This window comes from Pseudopipra pipra, chromosome 4 (assembly GCF_036250125.1).
Source record: "Pseudopipra pipra isolate bDixPip1 chromosome 4, bDixPip1.hap1, whole genome shotgun sequence".
Classification (NCBI taxonomy): Eukaryota; Metazoa; Chordata; class Aves; order Passeriformes; family Pipridae; genus Pseudopipra; species Pseudopipra pipra.
The window spans coordinates 40,142,719-40,168,579 of NC_087552.1; the positions used below are offsets into that span (position 1 = coordinate 40,142,719).

At 37.8% G+C, this 25,861-nt stretch overlaps 1 protein-coding gene across 2 annotated transcripts; it reads right to left on the reverse strand.

The window, feature by feature from the left end:
* Positions 1-4,583: 4,583 nt before the first annotated feature.
* AGA (aspartylglucosaminidase) lies at positions 4,584-24,748 on the reverse strand. Of its 2 annotated transcripts, XM_064652550.1 has the most exons (9): positions 24,567-24,746; positions 22,580-22,733; positions 21,856-21,968; positions 18,521-18,633; positions 17,413-17,527; positions 15,388-15,463; positions 14,552-14,659; positions 12,329-12,462; positions 4,584-11,518 (listed from the first exon to the last, which is right to left on the reverse strand). In XM_064652550.1, exons 1-9 carry the CDS (start codon positions 24,718-24,720, stop codon positions 11,418-11,420), a joined length of 1,068 nt encoding a protein of 355 aa, XP_064508620.1. In that variant the 5' UTR covers positions 24,721-24,746; the 3' UTR covers positions 4,584-11,417. The 2 variants fall into 2 exon arrangements, with proteins under 2 accessions (XP_064508620.1, XP_064508621.1); XM_064652551.1 differs by lacking the exon at positions 15,388-15,463 and having other exon boundaries at positions 17,400-17,527; positions 24,567-24,748.
* Between the last annotated feature and the right edge of the window lie 1,113 nt (positions 24,749-25,861).

The window sequence follows — 25,861 nt, forward strand, 5'->3', positions numbered from 1 at the left end:
ATCTGTGTTTTAGATCATCTAAACAAATTAACTGCAATCCAACTGCTCTGTGCTCAGATTAAACAGACTTTAATCTCAGATTATGAGTAAATCCAACTGCATGTTTCACTAGCCTAAAAACCAGCCTATATGTAAATGCTGTTGACTGGTCTGTGCTTCAGGCAGATTCCAGCCAGCTCCAAAGGTACAGTACTTGAAGTGGGCCTTACCACAGCAGCTTGAGCATCACATATTACTTAGAAGTATTTGTTCACATATCTTTAAATATAAAAATGATATTTGATATGCAGAAAACCTTTCATAATCTGTTAGAGACTAGGACACTGTAGTATGGAAAAGGAAAAAAACCCACCTGAAATAGAGAAAACTGGGAAATGTATTTTAAGCTTTATCGAAAAAACTGCATTGCAGTAACACACAGGGATCACCAGCTTTGCTAATCTCACCCAATTAAGTAGCATTTGCAAGGCACTTTTGCTCCAGATAGTTGACCTTGTTGAAAAGGCCCATTGGCCTGGGCTAACATTATTTCAAACCTAAGGCAATGTCCATTAAGAACAACGAGAAAAAAAACGTATAACCTCTCATCAAAATACTTCAGACTACATTTCTCAAACCATAAATAATTCCATACCAGCAAAAAACCAAAGGCTCTAATAAAAAATAAGAACTTCAGGATGATCTTAAACATACAAATAAAAGTTTTGAAATGTCTTTAGAAAAACACTCAAGTTACGAGGTACAAATGGAAGCTAAAATTTAAATTTCAATTTTAAATGTAGACTACATTTGAAGAGCAACTTTGCAATATAAAAATTAACCTCATTACTATAGCAACACTGCAGAGCCTATGAAAGTGAAACAAACATTTAGCAAAAGTTCCACTCAAGGCAAAGTTGCTGGTAAACTTCTTAAGGATGGTATTTTCACATGAAGTGGTCTTGAGTATAACAGTGTAATTTGCTTTGATTGTAAATGAGAAATAACAAGTAAGTTGGCTTTGTAGATGAACTGTATAAAAGTAAAAAAATACACTAAACATTAGAATGCGCAAACAAGCTGAAAATCCATTTGTACAAACAGAAAATTTAGAAAATAAAAAAAGCCCTTACCATTATTTTTCTTTACCTTACTGTACACATAGAATATATAGTTTATCCTTGCTTTCTATGACAGCTCGTGTTACTTGCACTGCATTTGCCACTTCTCAGCTTCTTTCCAAAGTTCAGCTATTACCTAGTATTGCAATACCATACAACTTCAACTAGAAATCCATGCAGTGTCTCATGGTACATTTCATCTTCACTAGAAAAATAAAATGTAATTATTTTTAATCTGTCTAAAAGAGTCTAAATACCACAAGGCTTTACAAATACAAAATAACCACCCTTATATAAAAGCAGCCTTGCAGCAAATGTTTTTCTTAAAAACTTGAAATGACTTCAAGTAGACTGAACAAATATATTTACTATTATAGCATTGCAACTTCTCAAAGTTGTGTTTAAATAAAATTGAATTCTCTGATTAAAAACAGTGAGCAATTTTTTTACTAAGGATGACTATAAGTGACTTAATCCACTGTCAGACACTAAAAGTAGCAACAATGTTGCAGAGGAAGTTCATAGTAAGGACAGAAGGTTTTGGAAACTTGCCTTTGTAACTTTTATATCTGTGTGAGATATGAAACTAATAAAAAGGAATTAGAAGTCAAAAAATGTACCTAAACACACAAGAAAAAAAATGTTTTCTTTTTGCAGCGGAAATGTACTAAACATGTAATCTTGACAGTGGCTGCTAAAAGTTCTTGGATTCCCACAGAGATCAATACAAAGATCGGGTGATCAAAGCAAGGTGTAACCACTCAAACTATCCCTCTGTAGCCTGACTTTGCACGTTCATACATAGCAATGCAGAATGAGCCATAAGGATAAAAGAAATTTTGCCATAGACCTATTCAGATATGCAGATACTACCGTATCTACAGAAGTTTCAGCTATTTATATTTTGCTAATTTTAAGTTATTTCAATAAGTTCAATATCAAAACAAAAGGAGAAGAGCAGTTATGGGACAACAAAGAAGGTGGAATTCAGGCGGGGTGAATAAAACCATGAAACGATAGTGCACAAAAGCAAGCCAAAAAAAGAAAAAGTGGCATGATTACTAACCTTAAACTTTATTTAGCGAATCTCAGGTGTGATGCCAATTAGAATGTAATAAATTAAGTACTACTGAACTCAGTCCCTGATAACAATTATCAACTGTAATTCAAACAGCTTTTTTTAACTCCTCACTGCTCTACACAGTCTAGGCTTGGGTGTTATCTAGAATACATTACTTTCAAATTTAGTTTAAAGCCTTATTCATTGCACATGATGGATTAACTTTATTTAATTTTTTGTTATACCAATACATGAAGCACATGAAAAAATTGAAGCACTTGAACTTTGTTACTTAAATCTCCAGAAGCCAGATAAAGCCTATGTTAGATATATTCATTTAGCTGTATCTGCTGTGAAGTCTTTAACACACTATGCAGGACTGACAGCTTTGATGGTAATAAATACTGGAAAAGACCATTCCTGAGATAGCATATAAATCAAGTCACACTCAGCTGTTTTGTCAAAAATAGTGTGTTAATTGCAAGGTTTCAGGTGACAATCACCTGGCAGGCTCTGCTGATTGAGATGAATCTTTTAATGACAGCTTAGGTGATTATATTCGAGCTATATTTAGAGATTGTTTAGACTGGTTGATTGAAAAAATAAGAGAAGAAGAACTTGTAACTGAGGTTGGAGTTGTTTCCTAGGAACAAGAATGACTCTTGGACACACACAAAATCTGCAGCTCTTGGCTTCTACTCCTGTGGCAGAACTGCGGGCTCAGTCACCAACTGGCAGCAGGCTACATCTGCTCATGATGAATAAGTCAACCATTCATAACTGTTACATGCTAAAAAAGCACAACTACATCAACTTTGAAAATGAAAGTATACTCAAGTAAAACTTCTATTTAAAATCAAGTATATTTGGAATTACCTTGCTTTACTGAAAGCTGCTAAGTTAAAAGAATACTGCTTGTATCCATGAAAATAGTGTTTCCTAGGTGTTGCAAATAATAAAAAGCTTTTGCATTGCAACCAGACGGTAAGGTCAACAGAAATGACCTCCAATTGTCCTTTATGTCCATTCACATATAACTTTTGCCATGATGGTAAATATATTATCAGTAATAGTAATTTATTCTATAATTTCTTTGTGGGCCTGCCTGATGCCTCTAATTCTCTTCTCTGGCACATGAGCAAGTCCAGCAATTTTTTTGGGTTTTGCTTTGAGTTGTTTGCTTTTGTTTTGTGGTTTTGTTTGTTTGTTTTTTGTTAGGTTTTTGTTTTGGTTTGGGGTTTGGATTTTTTTTTATATTAATTTCTTTTTTTTTTTGAACTAGTAACAGCTAAAATTTTTTCCAGAAGTTTTACAAGACTCTCCAAATAAGGTGTGAGTTTAAGGCAGTCAGGATTCAAGAAAATATTTACTCAGATTGCAGAAGAAAACAAAACAATTCCCACTTATTCCCTGCAATAAGAACTAACGAATGTAGCTCTTTCAGTTATAAAATATATGAAACATATATTTCATATATGTGCTTGGCCATATGATTATATGTTACCATTCATAGCAATTACAGTCTCTCACCTAAACCAGTGTGCAGCACATCCACTTTTCTCTTCAGGTTGTAACACTGCTTTACCAGATAGCTTACCCCAGAGCATCATATCTGAACATAGGTCCTGGTAACCCTGTTATATAAGGCTAAAGTAAACATTCTCGAATGTAAGAAAGATTTACTGATCATTAATTAATTACTCGGATTACAATGATAACTGTTAAATTGTTCTCCTATGGATAGGCTGCTAACGTTGCCAGAACATCATTGCAAATATAGAAATTTGATAACGGTGTAACAGGAAGAGGCTTGTATCATTCTCCACACACGGGATGGTAGGCCTGACATTTTGATTGCATAAAGGGAAGGGTTCTGCCTAGGGTGGCAATCTCATATCTTTGGTTTGAGAATAAAATTTACTCATTCCATAGGTATGAGAGAATGCCTAGTTTGTAATTCTGTGGTGGTTCAGCACGAGACAGGCATGCTGTTAGTCATCCAGTATTGTCATGTGCCTTTATAACATCATTTGGAACAGACAGTTGTTACTATGAAAATTTAATAGATGGGAATTTAAGGAACCACATTGATAGAAGATTCGTGATGTCAGAAATCTACATTTATTTTTACTCACCAGAAAGTTGCCCTTAATGTCTTGTTGTTAGTGAACTCCTCAGGAACCTTCTCTGTTTTCTGAGCTCTGCTGGTGCTCAAGGAATGCTTACCACATGCTTGGTACCACATGCTACCCAACCAGTACTGACAGGAACAGACATATGTCAGGGTGTGTTTCCTTGTGCAATCTTACTTCCATCTTCCCAGTGAAGCAGATCTTCACATTCTATCTTTCATTTCATGTTTCACCTTGTATGAATGAATCGCTACTTATTAAAGGAAAATAAAGAGGAAAAGATTCTTTGGCCTCAGTGTTCTAGGAGGATCAGGCAGGTTTATTATGTGAACATAGATTTTCACGTTTCACATATAATAGCACAGTGATTAAAACAAACAAATGCAACAAGGCTCAGATGCACAAACTCACTGTCTGCTGATCAGCACTCAGTGTGCCAGCAAGTCCATCCAACAAGGCTCTGGGGTTAGAAGAGAACGACTGGAGCTTGAGGGCCTTTTAGCTTCCTAGCATTGAAGCTACTGATTTTATGCAACCCCACTAACAGAAACACATACAGATGGGATACCTACAAAGATAGAAAGCAGCACCTGATACAAAGCACACAGGTTCTCATAAAGCTTAAAATGTTGGACTCTGGTACCTAGGTCTTTTCTGGATTTTCCCAAGAAAGGGCAACTTCTTCCTTTTTAAGGATGGACTACTCTAATCTTTGCACACTGATCAGTAGTTCTGTATTGTTCAGTGATTTTGTTATTCGCTGTGAGTAATACTTTAGAGGCACTTACATGAGATGGTCTATTATATGACCGGATTGCCTCCAATTCTAGTATGCATTTGAAGTTCTTCCCAAATGCCAAGTCTGTAAAATCACAGCTACAAAGAAGAGCATAATGGTTGACACTGATTGGCATACTATGAATAGCTGCCTGCCTGACCAAAGTACAAAAATGATAACTATAAATGACAGTTGGAATATTTATCTGGAATTAGCACTTACATTTCTCATAGTAAGGCACTACATTATTGTTATAAAAGTACAACTTTATGCAAGATCAAACTTCTATTCTCAAGTCTGAAAGAGTCTTGATTTTTCAAATTAAGTTACAGGGTTATAGCTCTATTCTTGAATGTGCCTGCAGATGTTATCTTAGCTCCACTGAGTATATTGGTGATTGTCTCTTCCCTAAAATTCTTTGTGATTCAGTAACCAGGCATCCCTGTGACAGAAATCCCCACGAGTCCAATATCATAGTCTGTCCAAAACACAGTGGTATTAACAGAAAGCACATTTCACAGTGACTTTCAATTAAATAGCCAGTCAAGGAGACTGAATTCATGGTTCTCATTTTCATAAAGCATTGTAGTAACAGATGCTCTAAGTATAAGATTAAGTTGTAAAGCCTCCTCAGGCACCAGAAATTCAAAATCACATTTTAAGAGGTGGTGATCAGAAAAAACTTGAATGGAGATTTTGCACTTTCCCATCCGGAAAATGTGAAACCTACAGTAGATAACTAAGTATTTGCATGACAGAAGAGAGAATATGGGAAACATGACAATAGCCTGTTCACAAAAATACTCCCTGACTCTCATGTCTTTTACCGATTTTATTGGGGAGAAATAGTAAATAGGCATCTAGCCTGAGGGTTAAATCATGAAACCTGCAGAGAGACAGGCACCTTACTTTAGTCTACAGGAAAATTTTGATGAGTCTTCTGCCCAAACTAAGTATGTGCTGTCACCAGCTGGATTGTTTCCCATGCTCCTCAGTGCCCTACTGCATATTCCTGCAGTCTACCCTGTGTTGGTATTAGCAGCTGTGTGGCTGTAAGGTAAAAACAGAACAGCTTGCTTACTCACATTCTGAAAAAGAAAAAAAATAACAGTTTTCAGCCAGACAGCGAGCTGATCCATTTTGTGGAGCTGCACAATCACCAGAACCACCTGCATAACTGAAGAAAGAACACATACTGGAGGATGTGGGTAATACCAACAACACTTAGGGCAGCAAAATCTTTATCCAGCTGAAACCATCCTTGAGAGATGAACAATCTTAAAATATAACCTTGTCTTCAGCACTTCACTATTAGTTAATTGTTTCTTGTTCATTATAGTTGCTTTTTGTGGATTTTATTACCACTGCTGTAACTATGAGTCTTGGAGGTCAAGTCATGGGAATAAGGATGGTATGATACATACTCTTGATGCATACTCTCCCAGGAAACAAGTACAGTCAAATTGCCTTGGAGCTGTTTGTTGCTGCTCAGAAGTTATAAACCCCACAGCAGAGCCGATGGAATGGGGTGCAGGCACTGCTATTCTCAGTGCAAGATGGAGGTCAGAGAGGTTAAACTGCTGGATCTGGCATGAAGCACACCCTGGTCTGCCAGTCCTGGTATCGGAACAGTAATCTCCAGGAAAGAAACATAGCAGGCAGGGAGAAGTAGCACTGCAGAAATCAGTTAAAGGCTGATAAAAACTCTTAAGCTCATGTGACAAAGTGATGTTACCCTGAAAAACCCATTTTGGGGCTAGCACTGTCACTAAGCAGTAACAAAAACTGTCATAACTCTTGCTGAGAAGTGAGACCACAGGACTTCTTGTGTTGACAGATTTGTAATAATGGATACAGATTGAACTGAAATAGCTACAGTTCATTAACACTGAAGCTACTCCAACATAATTTATTTTCTACTTTATAACATACAAATTAGTCTTCAGTAACAACCAAATTAGCAAAACGCACTTGACTGCATATGAATTAAACTTGTCTATAATGCTTTTTACATCCACTCTTTTAATTTATAGTATTTTACTACATCCATTACTGTAAATCTTTCAGAAATAAACCACATAACTAAAGAACTGGTTACACGGGAAAAGTAGGAAACTCTCAGTTCTACATTGTTCCTCAATGCTCAGGAAAAGTGCTACAGATAAAAATATTAATTTACGAGAAGTTTCAGTTCCTTTATACTTCTCTATGTATCAGCCTGCCAATCCAACTATAATTCTCACAGATTATCTATGATAATTTGTCTTGGAATTTATCTCATAACAAAGACTATGCAGGAGCAGTACTGTGAGCAAGCATAAGCATTCTTATTTTCAAATAGCCTGTCACATTGTATTTAATAAATAACCACATATACCATTAAGCATCTACTTAAGAACAATAAGCATTCATGATCCAGCTAAGTGTAATTCTAAATCTGTAGTATGGCGATACTGGGAGCTACTGCTTGAGTAATTATCCCACCTTTAAGAATTCAAACATGCAGAACTGGGATCCCCTCTGCCAAATACCACTTGACAAAATAATACAACACAGTCTACATCATGTAGATGTAGACATCATGTAGACTGTGTATGAATCATGTATGAAATAAACTTCAGAAAGAAAATTAACCAACTGTTGAACTTGGATGGGTGTAGTCAGAATGTGTCAAGAAAGCTGTTATGACAGGTCTGCTGACAGTAAAGAAAGTAAAATTAATATAGAGAAAACATTTAGAAAACAAACTCCACATTTGAAGAAAGTATAAAGCACCATTAATGGCAGCAGAACAGGAAAAACACCACTAGGATTCTTCTGATTATAGAGGAGGGAGGCAGGAAAAGCAGCATACCTTTACAGGGAAGAAGGCTTTAGACAGACCAGAGAATGCTTTACAAAATGCTGCAGTTTGCAGCGAGTGTAAGCTATGTATCTATTTGGTCTGGAGGTGATTTTTGAAATTTTTGTGAAATGGCATCAGTAGTATGCAACACTGACTCTTAACAAAAGTCATCCTAAAATGTAATTTAAGCCACAGATGAAATTACTTTGGCATGCAGCAGGAGTGAGGGGCAGGAAGGCATGCAGGAGAATTTGGGTTACAAATGAAAACAACTTGCTGAAAAACCCTATTTATCCCACAAAGAAGAAGGAGTCCTGAAGAGAATCTAGTTTGTCAAGGTCCCACAAAACAACAGAGAAAATATACCACAATTTAAGTGAAGGCCATGAGCAAAAGGAATGTGGTAACAGAACCTGTGAAAATTAACAAGAAGGCAAACATTCTTCAGACTTTCAAACAATAAAACATCCAGGACCTAAAATTCTATGTGAGAGAAATTAGTTTATATTTCTCACTTCAGTTTTGCAATTACAATCTTATCTAACATTATGATTGATTCATATATTATGAAATACTACTCTAACCTGTAAATATATATATAATTTAATTTCTTTTAGAAATTAATCAATAGGAAATGAATCAATAGGAAAAAAATTACAAAATGCTGTCAATTTTTGACAAAAAGCTCATTTGTAACTGAGACTATTCACATTTGTGAATTCAAGTTACTGAACCTTCAATAGAGAAGTATCTTAAACATTTGAAACTTGAAACAATAAAAAGCCAAAAAATTAAAGCGACAGAGTATCATGATGCATTTTTCCTGTTCAGTTACCCTGACATTCCATGATGACTAATGCAATCTGCAAATGCAGTCATCAGATCAGACATAAGCAATGTTGTAAATTTAATGGAACTTACGTGGAGGAACAAACTTTTGGCAAGAGTTTCTACTTGATATTTATCTTTCTTAAAAAAATTAATGTGTCTGCTAAGCATAATAGAACACCAATAGTAACATTTAAAGAAATATTTTTAAGACAAAATATTAAAGCATTTTTTTTAATTCAGATTTCTGCCCATAACATCAGAATGGTACATTCTTAATATTATAATACACTGTCAAATTAAAAATATATCAAAATAATTTACAAAAATTAACCTGTTCATTTATAACTAATTCATCATAACAAAACAACCTACATTGTCAAACCACATGGATTAGTATCTACATCTCATGGAGACAAGTAATTAAGACAGAATCATTAAGGTTGGAAAAGACTTCCAAGATCAAGTCCAACCTTTGACCAAATACCACCATGCCAACTAAACTGTAGCACTAAGTGCCATATCCAGCCATTTATGGAACACTTACAGGGTTGTGGTGGTTACTCCATCACTTCTCTGGGCAGCCCATTCCAATGCCTGAGCACCCCCTCTGTGAAAATATTCTTCCAGATGTCCAACCTGAACCTCTTCTAGCACAGCTTAAGGCCATTTCCTCTTGTCCTGTCTCTAGTTACCTGGGAGAAGAGGCTGATCCCTACCTTGCTACAACCCAACCTCCTTTCAGGCAGCTGTAGAGAGCAATAAGGTCTCCCCTGAGCCTCCTTTTCTCCAGGCTAAACAATCCCAGCTCCCTCAGTCACTCCTCACATGACTTACTCTCTTGACCCTTCACCAGCTGCATTGCTCTTATCTATACACGCTCCTGCACCTCAGTGTCTTTCTTGTAGTGAAAGGCCCAAAACTGGACACACCACTCAAGGTGTGGCTTCACCAGTGCTGAGTACAGAGGGACAAGCACTTCCCTAGTCTTGCTGGCCACACTATTTTTGATACAGGCCAGGATGCCATTGGCCTTCTTGGCCACCTGGCTCACGTTCAGCCAGCTGTCATCCAGCCCAGAGGAGCTGACTACACAGGGAGTTAGCACTGCAACAGTGACTTCAAGGTACACTGTTACAGGGCACCCATAACCTCCACTGCCATACACTAGCTAGCACAGTGAGATAAGCACACTAGAAAGTGTGCCATGGATGTTCCCAACCTCTTTCACAAATGAGTCCTGGCAGATTCAGCTGCAGCACTTTGAAACATTACTGCTCAGCTCCCAGTACTGAAACTCCTATGTTTATAATCCACAATGCTATCTTCAATGTAACAATCACTGGGATTTTATTAATCTATTTGCACTTGACTGCCTGAGTTATCTGAAGATAGAGCAGCCATGGCAGAAGGTTGTAAGTAGGACAGGTAGAAAACTTATCTTAAACCACTACAGATATACTCACTTGGAGCTTCACTTGATAAAAGCTTATTGTGGCCTGCAGTGAATTCTGTCCTACAAGATGCTCTGAAGATCCAATGACAGAAGCGAATCCTCTGAATAAATCACTTTGTTGATGAATTTCAACAGCAGGCCATTGAAAATAGCTATTCTAGTTTGAGTGGTTTATTTCCAGCTTTTAAAGATACCAACTTGGAACAATCACTCTAAGGTACACAAGCATCCAAACAAACTTACTTATACATGATACATTAAGGTGTGCTTTTATTACCCAATCATTTTATTCAAGTAGACAAAGAAAAATTAAAGTGACAAGACACACTCATTCTATTTGCTCCCACCTTTCACATTTTCCTAGCTCAAGTTTAACAGATTCAATCAAATGATCAGCAGGCTGCCAAGTTAAGAGAATAATAAAACAGATCTTCAAATACCTATGGAACAATCCTCATGGATCCTGGAGTTCTATTACAAATGAATCCTTCTGTCTCTAGACACAGAAAGTGACAAAACCCAAAACTGTAGGTAACTGTCATACTCTAGGTATTCAACTGCTCCTTTGCAGGGCTAAATGTGCTACAGGAAAGGGCAAGTGCACAGCATATTAGTGACAAAGAAATCACTGTGACTATGATTCATAACTTAACTTCCACTACAGAAACCAGGTGACAGGAAGATTTCCAATTGTCTTCACATCCAGTCAGAGTCAAACAATATTCCTTGAAGGTTTGCACTACCAGGGATGCTTGCATGTTCTCTCTATTCAAATGTATTCTCAGCTGTTGTGAAACAAGTCAGAATGGTCCATAAGGAGATGCCTCTTATTTCTTCATTAAGGCTTTGAAATAGACTCCACTACTCTTCAACCCCCTTTCCTTGCTTGTTGGCATTTTTACGCAATTTTATTTTCAAGAGAAAAGAAAACCTAGACTAAATCTTAGAAAGAGAATTAAGTAGTCTCAAAATAAGTCTCCTGTGTAGAGTCATAGTTCCAGCCCTTTACTCGAGATTTCTGACAAATATGTTTTTAAATGCCAAAGCAAAGGTCCTGTTCAATGGTTACTATTCATTACTTTTAGCTACTCAGTCCTCAGGAAAACAAACAGACCATATAAGCCATTAGATGCTTGAAACAACCATTTTAAAAAGTAACTCCTAGGGAACCTTAGCACTTTCCTCTTCTAAACTGAGATGCTAATAGGCCAAAAGAAATTAAATGCAATCTACTACTTGCTCAGTTGGTCGACCTAGCAAAGGGCTAGAAACCATGAAGTGAAACTGAGTGAATCCTGGAATTTTATTACATGCAGCACCTAGGAAAGAAAGAAAAAAAAAATTATAACATGCTACATTTGGGATTAGTGTCTCTGTCATTGTATTTTATCATCTAAAGACCCAGTTACAAATTCTACTACAATGGTGTAATTATTCTTTTACAATCTGTTTAACCCAAGACATCTTGAAGGTATTTAAGTTAAAATACAGTACTACTGGCTGCTGTAGTGCAATTAATGCCCTTATAATACAATTCATAAAAGTAAGGCAAGTTAGGAAAATATCTCTCTCTTTCAGTCCTGATTAATTTAATGAGTTCCTTCAACACTAATCTCTTAAACACAGAACTATGGGAAGTAAGAGATCAAAGAACAGCAATAAGCAGTCTAACTAAATAATCCATGTTGATTAGCAAATTGTACTTCATACTGATCTAAGAGTTCACTAATGAGATGCCTGGCACAATGACTGCTCTTGGAAAGCTTTGAAGCCATGCTTAACATTCACGTTCTCCCTCCCTTATGCCACATCGAGGGAAAGCATAAGAATTCTTTAAAACCTTCAAATTAATCATATGCAGTCCTGGAAAACACATCAAGGTTGTAAATATTTTTGATTGTTCCTAAGCCTTCCATAAATTTTGTGTAAATCTAAGACATCAAAATGCAAAGGAAAATTACAGTATCCCCAGTTCGCACTAGGACATAACTGCCCTGGTAACCAGCATTTAGTACTACAAATGGCCAGTATTACTGCAGTCCTCAAAGAATAAAGACTTCTGCTTTAAAGTCCACCTTCTGTGATCTAGTAAGGGTTAAGCACCTTTGCCTGCAAAGCAAAATACATACCATAACTTCCAGTTGTATTGGCACAAATGATAGCACCAAAGAACTTTGGAGCATACTTCTGGATTCTGGAAATGACTTTCTGACAGGCTACTGTTGGGTCTGTTCCCATCCTCATATATTCCACAGCTTGATAACTAAAAAAAAGACCGACCCCATACGCAGACAGTTAGCCATACTCAGGTTAGATATTTTAAAATACCACTGAAGAGACCTTGGTTTCTTTGAATAATGAAAACACACAGTAAGTAATTTTTAGGCCATCTTGTATTGGCAATTATTACTCAAGTTCTACATAAAAAGTCATTAAAAGCAGGACTGAAAGGAATTGCAAGATGTCATCTATACCATCTATTGTTCTATGGTAGGACCAAGCCAAGAGATAACTGATCATTTGCAGAAGAGGCTAAGCAAACGATTAACAGCTTCTTTGCATTCTTTAACTAAAAAGTTAGTGGCTTCTATTTTTCATTGAGTTTGACATCAGAAGTGATCACGAGTTTTCAAAAAGCCTAATGTCAAGAAAACTTTTTGAAGAAAACTGATCTCCAATATTACCTTACTAATAAATTATTGATTTCAGTAACCATTAAAAAAAAATCTTTCAGAAAAAAATTAGGTTTCTGAAAACACCAAAACTGACATGTTTTCTTTATTTTATGAATATGAAGGTACAATGTTTTGATCAAGACTTTGAGACACTTTTAAATTTTTTGCAAACTTAAGTTGAAAAAAAATCTTAGTTTAAATGAAAGAGAATCAAAATGAACTTTCTTTTTATCTACAGTATCATTAGACAAATGACTATATGGGAAACGCTTGAGATGAATCAGTTGCATTTCAAAAATGTCCTCAGAGGTAAAAAATTAGTTTTGTTGCCATTTTCTTTGAGAACCTGAAGATTAAATGACAACATATGATATAACTTACAAGCAAACAACATTAGATTGCTTTGATGAAAGACGCACGTACCAACACGAACTCCTGCTACACTAAGAGATATACAGACAGCATTACCTACAGGTGTTATCAAAGTACTGCAGAAAAGAACTTCTCTTGCATTTTAGACTTCCTATTATCTTTGATTTATTCTAACAATCAAATAAGTTCAACTTATCTGAAAGATAACTGACGGAATATAAAGCTATATTTCACAGGGGTCTCTTCACTAATCAAAAACTCAGTAAGAAATTACTATCGCAAAGAAGGCAGACAGCAAATATTAGCAATTTCGCCCTTTATTTGGCACTTCCTTCACTTCTGGCAGGTCAATTTTAGTCTTTGTTTCCATGTGGGAATATCTAAGTAACATGGATTTAGTAAAAATCTTTATCTACAAGGAAGCAGTGATTAACCATCTAGGCTGAGTTGTTTTCTAAAACCCACTGGTGCTAACACAAAATGCTTTTAAGCGTTACAGCCAAATACTTCAGGCTGCTAAAGTGTAATATCAGCTTTTATTGACTAAGCTCATGGTGCAGCTCAACTAACTACTGCTGTTGTTATCCACCATGACAGGATAGATAATTTACTTCAAGACTGGCTTGGAACAGCTTGAATTTCATTGAGGACATTTGTGAATATGCAATAGCTAGCAGGCATTCTTAGCTGCCAGAATTTCAGAAAAAGCATCTGAGCTTCTATATAGTCCTTCAAGCATCAGAGCCCATTATGCTCAGCATGGATTTCCATAACTCATTCCTGAGACCAACCCACAAGGATGACTCTCAAGACTCAGTGATGAAAACAGCCATATTTTACCCAGTTTATAGAACCACGATGATAGCACTAAAACACCTCTTTCGGTTTCAAATTAGATGCAATTACATAGGATTGTTGCGGTGACACCTCCCCACCTGAATAATCTGAGACCCATGCCTCCTCCTCTCTACAATTTATGATACTTATTTCCCACATAATAAAACACTCTGGAGGAGAAAGCTAATCAGTTCTGTTAAAAAGCATATAGGTTGGAAATATACTCATTACCTTCTGCCTGTTTGCTCACAGCTTGGCAGCATTAAGGGATCTGTCATCAAGATATTTGTCTCTTCTTTTAAGACACATTATAACAATAACTTAATACTGTTACTGTTCTTTCCTCTTCCACTCCTTCCTCTACTCCCACTTCAGCAGCAAGTTACAGTGTCTTTTTAATCAGTTACTTCATTTGCCGAGTCCACATTTTGCTGCGAAAAGCTGGCAAAGTCTGCCCTAAGGACAAACCTGGGTAAGAAGCGCATCATAATGTCACCATCCCCAGTGGCTGCAGCTCCTCCAGCTGTACTGTCCGCATAAGATCCTGCTCCAGCTATCGGAGAATCTCCAACACGGCTGTAGTGAACAATGGAAAACAAAACCCCAACTTTGTCAGCCTTACTGCCTCCAGCTGACTTAGCGTCAAACCCACAGGAGAACAGAACAGGTAAAAAGGTCACTCCACAGCAGTCAGAAGTCTTATCTTAAAACTACCAATATGAGTGATCTGTGATAACCTGTGACTGACCTGAGGCTTAATCCACCTTCTATGCACAACTGTTTGTTATTATACTGACTATAACTAGGCCAGTGAGGTTTAGCCTGTGGGCAACAGTAAGCAGCTGGGGACATTAATATGTTCAATAACTTGTTGCTAAATCCCGAAGTTGTCTGACTTGGTTAACAGAAAAGAATTCTAACTGGGTAAAAAAAGTATCTCAAGGATAAAATACAAGCCTGGGGGTCTAATTTTATGTACATTTCTTTGGAGACTGTGCACCTCTCCAGAATGCTTGTTTGTCTCTGGTGCCTTGCCTTATAAGTTGTCTCAAAACTGTGCCAGTTGTTTGTGTATTAATTAATTAATTCATCAGTATGGTGAATTAAGCCAGCTGAGAAACAAGCATTCCCTCAAACACACACAAATCATCTTGCAACTCAATCAGCATTAGGATTTATGGCAGTGCACAGAAATAAGTAAGGCCATTTTGTGATCTTAATGTTAATGTTTTACAACACCATGGCAAGCTTAACACAGGAATAAGGTGGAGAAAAAACTTTTTTGTAAAACCAGAGATACTAACCCTGGAATTTTGTGGACTGCACCATTAGTAGATGTCCCAGAAACAACGGTTCCACTCACACCAATTATAACCATACCTAAGATTTTCAACAGGATGAAACATATTCAGAAACATTCCTAAAAAATTTATTTAATTAGAACTATGCTTATAAAAAGAACCACAACGCACAGACTATTCAAATTACTGATACACTGAAATACAAGAGTTGTACTCTTAAGGAAAACATGTTCTTTTTAAAAGACATTTGGAAACTTTTAGGATGTATTACAAGAGCTCAAAAAAGAATGTAAAATAGTGAGTGCCACACTGTTCAGAGCTGTATGTTACTTCTGCCCAAGCACTGCCTCCTGATATACATCTATGTTAAGCAGTAGAGAAAAAGTACCTGGTGTCACTACATCGAGCACCAAGGAAATTATAAATAGTGCTTGAAGGAAATTAAAAAAAAAAATCAGAAGGATGAGCTTAAATTTGGCAGACGGTGACATACTGACTACCAAAGTAACTTGAATTACATGACAGGCAACCAAATGGATGGATAAGCCTACCCCTTGCTAATTTTGTGCTGATAAGAAAGCCACTGCCTCATACAAGAGAAGTTTAGATTGTCACTTGGAACAGGATTTGGGATCAGCTGCTTCTCCATATAGCCAGAATTCACCTCCACAGAGCAAGAGAGGGCATAAATTGCTTCTAGCATAAAACTACAATACAAAGTGAGAGCCAAGGAGCAGAATGTGATGAGCTGAATTCTGGTTCTCTGACCTCAATAGGCAGTACCTACTTCTTACACAAAAGTTTCCTGACCAGTAGAAGCTAAAAGCATAGAGGCAGTGACTCTCTGTCCTATGTAAAAAGACTGGAAGGACATTAGATCCTTCCAATGTCTTAAATGCATTATGAATGAAGACTCTTCTCAAAATGTGCTAGTCACAGAGACATTTCATACATAAAACAATGGGGTGGGAGAAGTTCAAATACTAGTACAAAACGCTGTCATTTACTACAAAACAGCTTACAACTACTTAATGATACATCAGTTCTTGAGTTGTATTTACCAGATTCCCCTCTCCTGACACTCCACAATTTCTGACTTTTCCAGCACTAACTAAAGACTGTTTACCCCAGTAAAGTAAACCAGCTATCAACTTAAGAATCTAGGGGGTTGTCCAACTTCTGGAGAATATTAATTGGTTATTAGCAGCGTGAACTAGAAGCAAAGAAAAAAGATTCACACTTGAAATAACTTGTTAATTCTTGGTATTGCAAATACCATCAGGCGAAAAGTTCTGCATTACTGAGGAAAATCCAAACTAAACCAAAAAGTGCTAGTTTCAAGACTACACAGTAAAAAGCTTTAAAAGACATGAATCTGTAACTGCTCTACTCCTTTGTCTGATCTGCTCCTTAACCAGCTTATAGGCTTAGCAATTAACAGTCCTCAATCAGTAAACTCTTAGAAGTTTTTGGGACTACTACTGCTAGCCTGTTTTAAGCATAGTAATTTCTGGAGAAGTTTATTGATTTAGTCTAAAGCCAGAACAGAAGACAAATGAAAGCAAACTTTGTTCTAAAAATTTCAGGAGTGTTTGACAAACATTGCTTTTAAGTGGCAGCAGGACTACCTGTTTACTCATTTCTTCCACCACTGTAATGCCTTTTAAGTTGCTTTGAAAGCAACACCATAATCAAGATAAAAATAATTATTTTTAATCTTAATCAGTTTTCTAAGCATCCATAGCTGCCCAAGGAATTATGCCAAGGTATATGCGAGAAAAGCAGCAGGGCAATGAACAAGAGCTAAGGGCAAATATGAAGCAAGTGGCTGTGCAGCCAGTGTTGGAAAAAAAAGAAAAACAAATCTTACTTTTAGGCACTCCATCCTAACACATAAGTAACAGAATCTTGAAACTACTATAAAGAGGAAATAATTACTATATGAAATACTTTTCTTTAAAATTAGTATGATTTAATCTGTAGAGGAATGAGAGAAAAATCAGCATCAGGGTTACCAAAAGTTGTTACCAATAGTATCATGGTTCTGAACACTTCTTTGTGAGATGGTCTGTTCTTCTTTATAAGTTACTTTTCCAGGCCGTTTATATGGTCCACAGGATTTTGAAGAGTCTGGTACCACATTCTGTAAATATTTTTTGATTTGTATGAATAATATATTATACTTCAATACCGATAAATTTAAAAACACTACTATCAATACCTATAATCTGCCATACAGGATGCTCACTACTTAAAACATACAGCTGTACTGAAATACCACAAATTGCTTTGCTTAAAGACTGATTTCTGGTATAATATATTAAAAGGTTTTCCTACTAGAAAGTTATGTTGTTAAAATTAAAGATTTTCCCTTGCTCAACTGAGTGGTCAAAAAAAAAAAAAAAGTCAGCTCATTCTTCAATGACATGAAGAAAATTTTCAAGTCAAAAAACAACCAGATAAAATGAGTTTGTTGTACTAATGTCAAGATACTATTGTCAAGTCAGCATCATACTCAAGATATTTTCCCAAGTGAAAATATCTTGAAAATTAAAAGAAATCAAAACTGAATTAAACTGGTTCAGCAATGCAGCATTCCATATTCAAGAAACAATGAATACAGTGTACAAACATGTAGAAATCTGTAACATCCAAAGCAAAAAAAACCCCTCCAACCAAGCCAACCTCGCCACAGCAGGCAAATTTAATGGACAGCTGCACTAATCTGATGTATTCACAGGTCTGCATGAAGCCGCACAACTAACTATTTAGAGACCTTAATTACTCCTGTAAAATTCTCTTTCAGAAATTTATACATGCATCAAAAAATACACACACTGCTGTGTTTAGCTTGAGAAGTCCTGTCCCAATTAAGAACTGGAAAAAAAAATAATTGCTACACCAAAACACTACTGCAGCAAGGTCAAAACCAGCAGGATCTAAGAAATAAGAACTAGACACATACAATTCCCAAGTCTACCAAATGCTTGGCAATTCCAAGTCTTTTCTGTTTAATATGCAAAACTTCTTTTTCTTCACATGTCAAGTGTAACTTCAATATAAGCTAAAAGGAAGAGGCAATTGCTGCATTACTGACTTTCTAAACCCCCTCTTCACTGCCACCGCGGCACTGTACCTTCCAGTAGTTTGGCTGACAGCTTTGATTAAGCCACTCTGAATACAGCGAAAGTGATTTCTGGGTTGTTAAATCTTCGTATGGGAACCCCATTCTTACAGCAAACAGGGAGGCTTTAAAAGCAAGAACAAAACAAAAAAACCACATTGATTTATTCACAGATTTATACATTTTATGATAATGCACTCATATTATGCTTTTTAGAAATCAAGAAATTCTACATCCTTTATGGAGACGAGAAATAAGCCTTCAGGGAGCAGCATCAGCCATTAGAGTGATGTACAACTGCAGTAGCAAACTCTCCCTTCATTGGCAATATCAAATTTCTTCAATTCACTATAACTATGTTAATACATATAAGTTTTACCACTGAAAGAGAAACAAATTCAATTCTGTTAATCAACTGGACACAAATAAACTGTAGGAAGAGTGGTCTGGGCTGTATGGGTCACAGAAATATTTAAGTAAATGATACAAATATATTTGCCTTAAAAAGCTAGTCTTTTATAAAATGTAAGTAACCCAGCAGCACAACATTTGCCATTAAAACACTGATATTTGAAGAAAGCAATCCACCAGCTTACATCATATTACACTTCTTCCTTGCAGCTTGAAAAGTGACAGCTTGTTTTGAAAATTAATATAGTATGAGCCAAGGGAGCAAAAGAAATACCAACACAAGCAATGAAAGAATGCTACACTTCTAAGAGTAACTTTTATCGTTAGTCAAAGGGAAAAGAAAAAAGATCAACTGTTCTTTCATCTTTTAGCTGAAAATACCTTTGATACTAACCAGTAACAGATACTGTTGCTAGGTTCTGATGCCTGAATTTATATTATCAATCCTTGATAATAACGTCACTATAATACACAGCTGAACAAGCTTATCTACTCCAAGAATTAAGAGAAGCCTTGAATTATTTCTGGACAGCTTTTCTATATTTTTCTTAAAAACTGACACAATTAAAGTTCCTTAGCACTCAGAGGAAAACTGCCAGCTTCAATTAAATAGATATTTATTTTCCCATTTCTAGAACAAATAGGCAGGGTTTAGGGTTTTTTTGTTTTTTCTTTTTAGGATAAAATTGTGCTTGTGCATGTTTGTCAGGAATTCTTTCATAACTTTTGAAGCATTTTTTCTACTCCAGAAAGCAGAGTTGGTCGTTTTTACTTTCTGAACTTTTTACTTGGATTATGGTTTAAATATTGATAGGAAAAAAAGAGAAAAAGGTCAGGCACTGACAGTGAAACTTCCCTATCTATTAGAGACAAACAAGAAAATTTCTTGGCAGACAATAACCAAAATAGAGGTTTTTTCCCTCACTTGTAATCCTCCTACACTGAATATCCCTCACCACATTCAGTCTACATTGATATACATGTGCTTTATTGATTGTTTGCTAAGACTCACCCCTAAAGAATTAAGACAAAAACCAGCTCTTTTAACAATGCAAGAATTGGTGAGTGCAGTTATCTGTATGTGTTAAATGAAAGCTACACCACTGCCATGAAGTAGAACCCAAGGATCTACAGGGTGGTTAGCCTCTCCACGATCACTGAGAAGAAAACGGAAAAACTAAGCCTGGAAATAATATCTGAGCACATCAAGGACAAACAGATGACTAGAAAATTAACGCATGCCACAGTTTGCTTCCTCCTCCTCTCCAGTGTCAACCACTCATAAAAATGCAATTTTAGGAGGCACAAAGACTTCTCTGGATTATATCGTTAAGTATATTCAAATAAAAGTGCCATTTAGTTACTGGGAGAAAAATAAGCAATAACCTCAGTAATTTTGTATCTTGAATAAAAAAATGCCTGCAGAGACTATATGCATTTATATGAAAAGAGTTTACTATTCTAGCTAGCTCTTCTGGTGAAAATGTAAATATTTTTATTTAGAAAATAAACTGTTCTTTATCTCACATGCATTTTTTAAGATTCAAATGTATCAATCTTCACCTGATGAAGACAACTGCAGTTTCTTTTATCCAAGCTCCAATTTCCACAGAAAATACATTTCTTCACAAGAAATATTCTTCCTCAATTTCTCCACTGCTTTGATTAATTCACTAACGTTAAACATCATCTCCAATTTTTACTCAGATAAATCTTTGGTTTTTCTGTCTTTCTTTTGCCACTACTGATAGACAGTTTCTTCTGAGGAAGTTCTCACTGGCAGCAAGGACTCAGCATAACAACCTTGTCCACATGCCTCCATTATGCAAAGAGCTATTTTCTTAGGCTGGAAAACATATTTTAGATCAGCACTTTAATTCTTCTGCTTCTTCACTTTCATAATCTTCTCTGCTAATTCTACTGATCAAAGTTTAAAAATATTTTGGTAACTAACAACGATGGGGAAATGAGTATTATGAGTATTTCTTCCTCTGCTTTTAAAACCTGACCAATTTCTTTTTCTGCATCACCTGTGAAATTTCTCTTAGTCCTCTTCTCAAATTAAACAGAATCTGCACGTCTCTCTTTTCAAACACGTTAAACAGCGTCCTCCCAAGATCGCATCAAAAAACTGCTGCTGCACTTATTTCTGTACACACTAATTTCTTCAAGAACCTTTTATCTTTTCTTATCAATTTCAAAGCACTTGAATCACCATTAATGCTCAGATGTCAACTTCCACACTTATCTCCAAATTTCCTTCTGAGCAGGTATGTACATTTTCAAAGTCCTTAACTGTGAGCCAAGAAACCTGCTCACTACTCACACACCTTCCTGGAAGGTACATCTCTTTTTGAAACTGGTATTACTCTACCAACAGCAGCCTGTATTTAAAAAGCTCAGCCTCCAGTTTGCTATTGCTCTTTTGCTGTGCCTAAGAGTAGAGCCTCTAATGTAATTTTTTTCATTCAAGTTCTCACTAATATTTTTAAACTATAAAATGCAATAATCATGCTCAAAATATACCAAAGTAGTAAAATGTAACTGCAGTGTCTATTAATTCTGCCATTCCTTAGAAAAAGTTACTCCATGGTTTTAAATGCAACATTTACATCTAACAGTTTCCATATTATCTTTTAATAAATCATCTTTGAAAACTCAGATATCAGTGATATTAGCAAAGCCTTGGGATTACAAGTTAATATTTGCAGTTAGGCTGGTGGGAAAACCATAAAACTATGCTTTTTTCTTCTAAAAATAAACCTATTTCATACACACAGAATGAGCAAATAAACACTTCTGAATTATTTGACTAAATTTTGATTTTATTGTCAAGTAATTCTTCCACCTATATAACCAAGATTAAAACATGGCAATTTTAGCAGGAAGTGTTTTAGATAAGGGTATGGCTTGGAAACAGTTAAAGGAATAATTACCTGACTCTCCCACTAATAATGTATGCTTAGTGTATTCAATGACCTTTCGTGCTACACCAATTGCATTTTTTACACGTCTGAGATCCGCAACAGCCCCAACTTCCATAGTGTTGCTGGAAACAGAAAATATTTAAAACTTATTAAAAATACACGAATAATTGCACATCTTTTTATTAGACAAGATCTGTTCTCATCTAAATCAAAAAGCTTGCTCCTTTAACATAATGCTTTAATTGTTCTATGCCATAGACTGATGGCATCACACTAGTAGGGAAAAAATTCCTACCTATATTCCTTCCTTTCACAGGCATGGAGATGTTGCTCAAGTAACAATAACTCCATCTACAGTAATATTTTCAGTAAAATAACTATTTTGTAACATGAACTCATAACATTTGCAATTACTCTTTAACCAGGACAGCTTTAAATAGCAAATAAATTACAGAAGACAACTCCTCCAGAAGGGAAATATTTATGGATTGAATATAAAGGGAAAGCTAACAATGCTACAAACCATCTGCTTTGCAACTTCTATATCTAGAACTGAATTACCGCACTACATATGAAGATTCATAACCTACTCTTCCACCAGTCAGTATTTTTCCTAGTTCCACAAGTTAACATATAACTTGTCCCATAGTGAGCCCCAAAGCAACAAGATCCTGTAACAACTCTTAAATGTGCTAATATAGGGATCATTCTCTCCTCCATGTAGTTTCCTTACCCATCCATAATCATTGCGTCCAGAGTTGTTTCTCCACTTTCATCTGGGCTTCCTCCGTATCCCACACTCCCATCGCACTGATCAATCTCACACTGCCCACAGCCTCTCTCAACCGCATCCAGCTCAGAACCTCCTGACTCCAGTACTCTCCAAGCTATAATCAACACAAATCATTAAATGTCACCAGGGAAAACAGTCTTCACTATTACTTTAAAGAATGATTTAAAGACAGACACAATGCAGATGCACTACATAAGCGGATAAGCAAAAGTAAACCGTAACTTACAGATGAAATAAAGTCAAAATATAAATATAACTGAAAGAATGTAAAGCATCACTTTTTTAAATATTGTTTTTCTTTCATATCTGTTTAGTGTTTCTGACTGAGAAACAAAGCTTTTCTTCTGTTATTTACTAACAACCATCACAACTTCTATACATCAAATAACCTTCTGTGCCCAGAACCAATCATTACTTTATCACTGCTTGTTTAAAGCCTTCTGGGAGGAGAGAGAAGGGGAAACAAAACTTTCATCTTAGAAAAAAAAAAAGACCAAAAAAAAAAGCAGCCCTCAAAAGCTTCATATGAGAATAGTAAGTGTCCAGCTGCAGAATAAAAAGATCTAAATCTATATCAGTAACTACGTATTTATAAAACCAAAGTGGAAATGGTATATAAGAAATTAGTCTCCATTCTCCTGTCCAAACCTTAGTCTTCTTTAGAATCTAGATCACGGTGCAGTTTTGTAAGACATTACAGACATGCCAGACGACATGGCTTGAATATGCTGAGCCTGAAGGCATTGCACATATGAGATTTCACAAGGTTGGAACCCGGCAAAACTTTCCAAGGCACAAAAGCTTGCTGGGACTGATAGTTGCTGTCCTACTTCCTCCTTGTGCTCGCTCTGGTGCTACATCATCTGACAGACCCAGCATAGGGGAGGCAGCAAATGCACACAGTTCTTTTTTGCAGCAATAAACCATCCCAAGAAGCCTTACCATCACAAATGACACATGCAACTGCATGAAGCTTCCTGCACCAGGGAAAAAGTAAGACAATGCCATGCATCCAACTCCACATATGATCGTCTTTTATTACAAATTTGTGAGCCGTATTGCTCCAATTCCTATTACCGTTATTGCTGTCAGTGGCCTTAACACAAACTTTCAGAAGCTGCAAAAGGCCTTGCAGTTTTCATGAGTATATTTTATTTCTGACCTACACAAGGCTTTATAGGTAACCCATTTCACAAGCAAGAATTCCATAGTAAGGCATTATTTACAACTCGACTATGATAAAATAACCCGCAAGCCTTTTAAAATCAGTACTCACAACTAATTTACATTACTATAAGAAAATGTGCTTTGCCTGTCAATAACGCATCACAAAACACCGAGCTCAAAAAAAATAATATTCATAACTACCTAAATCCTTGGGGGGCAAGAACGAATCTCAAAAGGGCACCTTTAAAAACCACTGCAAAGAGGCACAAGAGTGCAAACCACATTAGCAAAAGTATGCCCTTAATCTAGCATATCCGCAGTTCATAACCCCCCTCTCTACTGATTTGTTTAGTTTGGGTTTTTTAAACGCATTTTTCCCAGCGCGGAAAGTTAAACCATTTGCTTGCAGGCTCTCAGGCCACACCAGGACTCGGTGTCAGGGAACCACCAGTGTAAAGGCGAGCTCCTTCCCATACGAGGGGTAACCTGGCGCCTCGGCGCCCGAGCCCCTTTCCAAGAGCCTGCCCGTCCCTGCGGCAGCGGGGCTTCTCTGACCCGGGACAGGGCAGGCGGGGAGCAGAGCCCGGGCCCGCTGCACCCAGCGCCGCTTGACGGCAGCAGGGTCACAACTCGCTCCTTCTTGCCACCACCTACTCCCGGATCCGCCTGGCGGCCCCTCACAGCGGGAGAACGCACCAGGAGGGCAGCGAGCGGCGCGGCACAGCACCGCCCCACCCGCCCCAGTCCCCCTCCGGGACACCTGTCTCCGCGGCCGTCCTAAACGCCCAGGTGTTGATGACAACAGGCAGGGCGGCGGCTGAGGCTGCGCCCGGTGGCGGCAACACGACGAGCAAGAGGAGCAGGACGACCAGGACCACCACGGCCGCCCAACCCCCGCCGCGCCCCGCCGCCATCACCGCCCGACTCGGCCCGGCCCCCGCTGGGCCGACACCAACCAGGCGGCGGCGGCGGCGCAGGCGCGCAGGGCCCGGCCGGGGGGAGCGCTGGGGCCGCGGGCGGCGCTGGGGCCGGGGGGAGCGCTGGGGCCGCGGGCGGCGCTGGGGCCGGGGGGAGCGCTGGGGCCGCGGGCGGGTGTGGTTCCGGAGCTCGGGGGAGTGGCGAGACTGGCCCTGAGCAGCGCTGTCATGGCGAGGGAGAGCTTAAAGGCCCCAGTAAAGACCGAAGTCCAGGGCAGATTAAAATACATTTTGTATTTCATAGAATCATAGAGTGGTTTGGGTTGGAAGGGACGTTGAAGATCATCTAGTTCCAACGCCCCTGCCATGGGCAGGGACATCTTTAACTAGACCAGGTTGCTTAAAGACCCATCCTTGGGCATTTTCAGGGATGTGGCATCTGCAACTTCACTGGGCAGCCTGTTCCAGTGCCTTACCACCCTCTAATGACTTTTTTCCTAACATCAAGTTTAACCTACTTTGTGTCAATTTGAGCCCATTCCCCCTTGTCCTGTAACTATATGCTCTTGTAAGTAGTCTTGCCCCATCATTCCTGTAAGTTCACTTAAGGTACTGGAAGGCTGCAATTAGGTCACCCTGAAGCCTCTTTTTCCAGGCTAAAGAATCCCAGTTCTCTCAGCCCTACCTTGTAGGACAGGTGCTCCATCCCTCTTAGCAACTCGGTGGCCCTCCTTTGGACGTGCTCCAACAGCTCCATGTCCTTCCTGTGTTTGGAACCCCAGAACTGGATGCAATACTTGATGTGGGGTCTCACCAGAGCAGAACAGAGGGGCAGAGTTACCTCCCTTGACCTGCTGTCCATACTTCTTTTGATGCAGCTTTTTTATTGTGTGTCTGGATGCGTGTTACAGCCAGCCTGCTTGTGGGGGGCCCCAGCCCACTGATGAGATTGCTGACAGTGCTGGAGTGTGGGTGCTGAGCTGTGGCGGTGTGGGGGGGCTGTGTGTTCGCAGGGCTGTGGGGTAAGGGCTGTCACCTATGCTCATGAGATTCACTTGCAACATCACCTGACACCTTGTTAACATGGATGTTTTTGTCTAAAGTGCCCTATGGTACAGAGATGTTTCTGCAAAGGGCA

Coding starts and splice junctions, on each gene's coding strand:
- AGA (XM_064652550.1), bottom strand. CDS start 24,720: ATGGCGGCGGGGCGCGGCGGGGGTTGGGCGGCCGTGGTGGTCCTGGTC. Junction 22,734..24,566: donor TAGGACGGCCGCGGAGACAG/GTGTCCCGGAGG, acceptor TGTTGATTATAG/CTTGGAGAGTACTGGAGTCA. Junction 17,528..18,520: donor GTCAGCCAAACTACTGGAAG/GTACAGTGCCGC, acceptor AAATATTTACAG/AATGTGGTACCAGACTCTTC.